This window comes from Arachis ipaensis, chromosome B09 (assembly GCF_000816755.2).
Source record: "Arachis ipaensis cultivar K30076 chromosome B09, Araip1.1, whole genome shotgun sequence".
Lineage (NCBI taxonomy): Eukaryota > Viridiplantae > Streptophyta > Magnoliopsida > Fabales > Fabaceae > Arachis > Arachis ipaensis.
In genome coordinates, this window is record NC_029793.2 from 1,417,483 (window position 1) to 1,419,035 (window position 1,553).

The 1,553-nt window shown below is 29.8% G+C and overlaps 1 protein-coding gene across 4 annotated transcripts in view; it reads left to right on the forward strand.

Annotated features, from left to right (window-relative positions):
• LOC107617932 (mediator of RNA polymerase II transcription subunit 15a) overlaps positions 506-1,553 on the forward strand; it is an 8,563-nt gene continuing 7,515 nt past the window's right edge. The window contains exons 1-3 of one of the 4 annotated variants that reach the window (XM_016319822.2): positions 509-654; positions 801-831; positions 1,284-1,408. In XM_016319822.2, the coding sequence (XP_016175308.1) occupies positions 1,299-1,408 (110 nt within the window). In that variant the 5' untranslated portion in view covers positions 509-654; positions 801-831; positions 1,284-1,298. Of the gene's footprint in view, positions 655-800; positions 832-1,283; positions 1,409-1,553 lie in introns of all 4 variants that reach the window. The other 3 variants (XM_016319824.2, XM_016319825.2, XM_016319823.2) reach the window with 3 other exon arrangements.

Here is a 1,553-nt window from a genome sequence, read left to right on the forward strand (position 1 = left end):
AAATTAAATTTTTATTTTATATTAAAATTAATAATAAAAAATAATATTTTTTATTTCATGAAAAAATACAAAAATGATATAAAAATTATTTTTCAGTTTAATAACAACTATTCTTGGATAATTAACTCTTTTTACAATAAGAGTTTGATTATTTTAAATGTTAGAAGACTAGTAAGTTTTATGATTTGTAGTTATTAGTTAGTCGTTATTAATATTTTTAATAATATGAGATTATATTTAATGGTATAAAATTTTTCACGTTTAAAAATAATATAATTTAATTGATTATATATGTTAAATTTAATTTTTAAACAATATCTTAAAAAAAAAAAACGTTTTTGACATCTTTATCTAAGTGACTCCCTTTAAAAAATAGTTGACTTTACGTAATTAGATATACGTATAAAATTCCAATACAGATCAAATTAAATTCTTTTAATTTTTTTCCTTTTCCAAATTCCAAATTTTAAAAAACACGGAACTGTAGTTTGCTATAAAAACTGAGAGCGCTTAGAATTCAACATCGGAAACAAATAACAGAAACTCCGAATTCAGAGGCCGAAACGCTTCTCCGACAGCCGCCCACGGCCTCCGGTAGACTCTGTTCTCCGCCGTGGCCTCCTCCTTAATCGCCGCTCTCAATTCTCATTCATGGTATGTCTTTTATCTACTTTTTCCTTTTTCCTCTCTCCCTCTCCGTGTGATTGTTTTTCTTTCATTAATTATTTCTACGTTGGATTGATTTGAATCCTGAATGAGTGAGTTTTCTCTGTGGTTTTTAATAATTTGATTGATGGAAGCGATGGATACAGCAGCTGACTTGTGAATTCTGTGAAGTTATAGAATCTTTTCAATGCTGATTTTATTTTAATGGAAAAAAAAATTCTGTAGCTGTTGAAATTGATTATGGTGTATGATAGGTTAAGACCTAGAGTGATTATACCATACCAGGTTTTCTGGCATTGTTTGAGGAAGGGTTTCAGGCATTGTTTGAGGAAAAGTAGTCAAACCCGCTTGTTCTTTGTTATGACTTATTTCCCATTATACCCATCATTTTGAAATTTTGTATACTGAGTTATTAATGCATTAAGTGTTGGATGATCAGCAAGTTTGTTGTGGCATGTCATTTGTTGGACTCACTCATATTTCTACTCCTACACGCAATTTGTGTAATTGAATTTCAGAAATAACTAAAACTACTTCTTCACTGTACTGATGATAGTTTCTTTGCACTTTTTTCCTTCATAACCCGATTTATTTATGTTCATTTGTTGGTGTTTCAGTCAATTTAAACTTTGATGGATGCAAACAATTGGAGACCTAATCAAGGCAATGAACCAACGATGGATGCAATTGATTGGAGATCTCAACTTTCGACTGATTCACGCCAAAGGATTGTCAACAAAATGTAATCATCAGTCTCAAATATTTATATCTAGATGTTATTTGTGAAGTCTGTGAAGTCTCTTAATTCTCTTTATCCATGTGAATGTTGTCAATGCTGCTATGTTCTTAGTTTTATTTGATGTTCCAAATATCTATTTTGCTTGGTT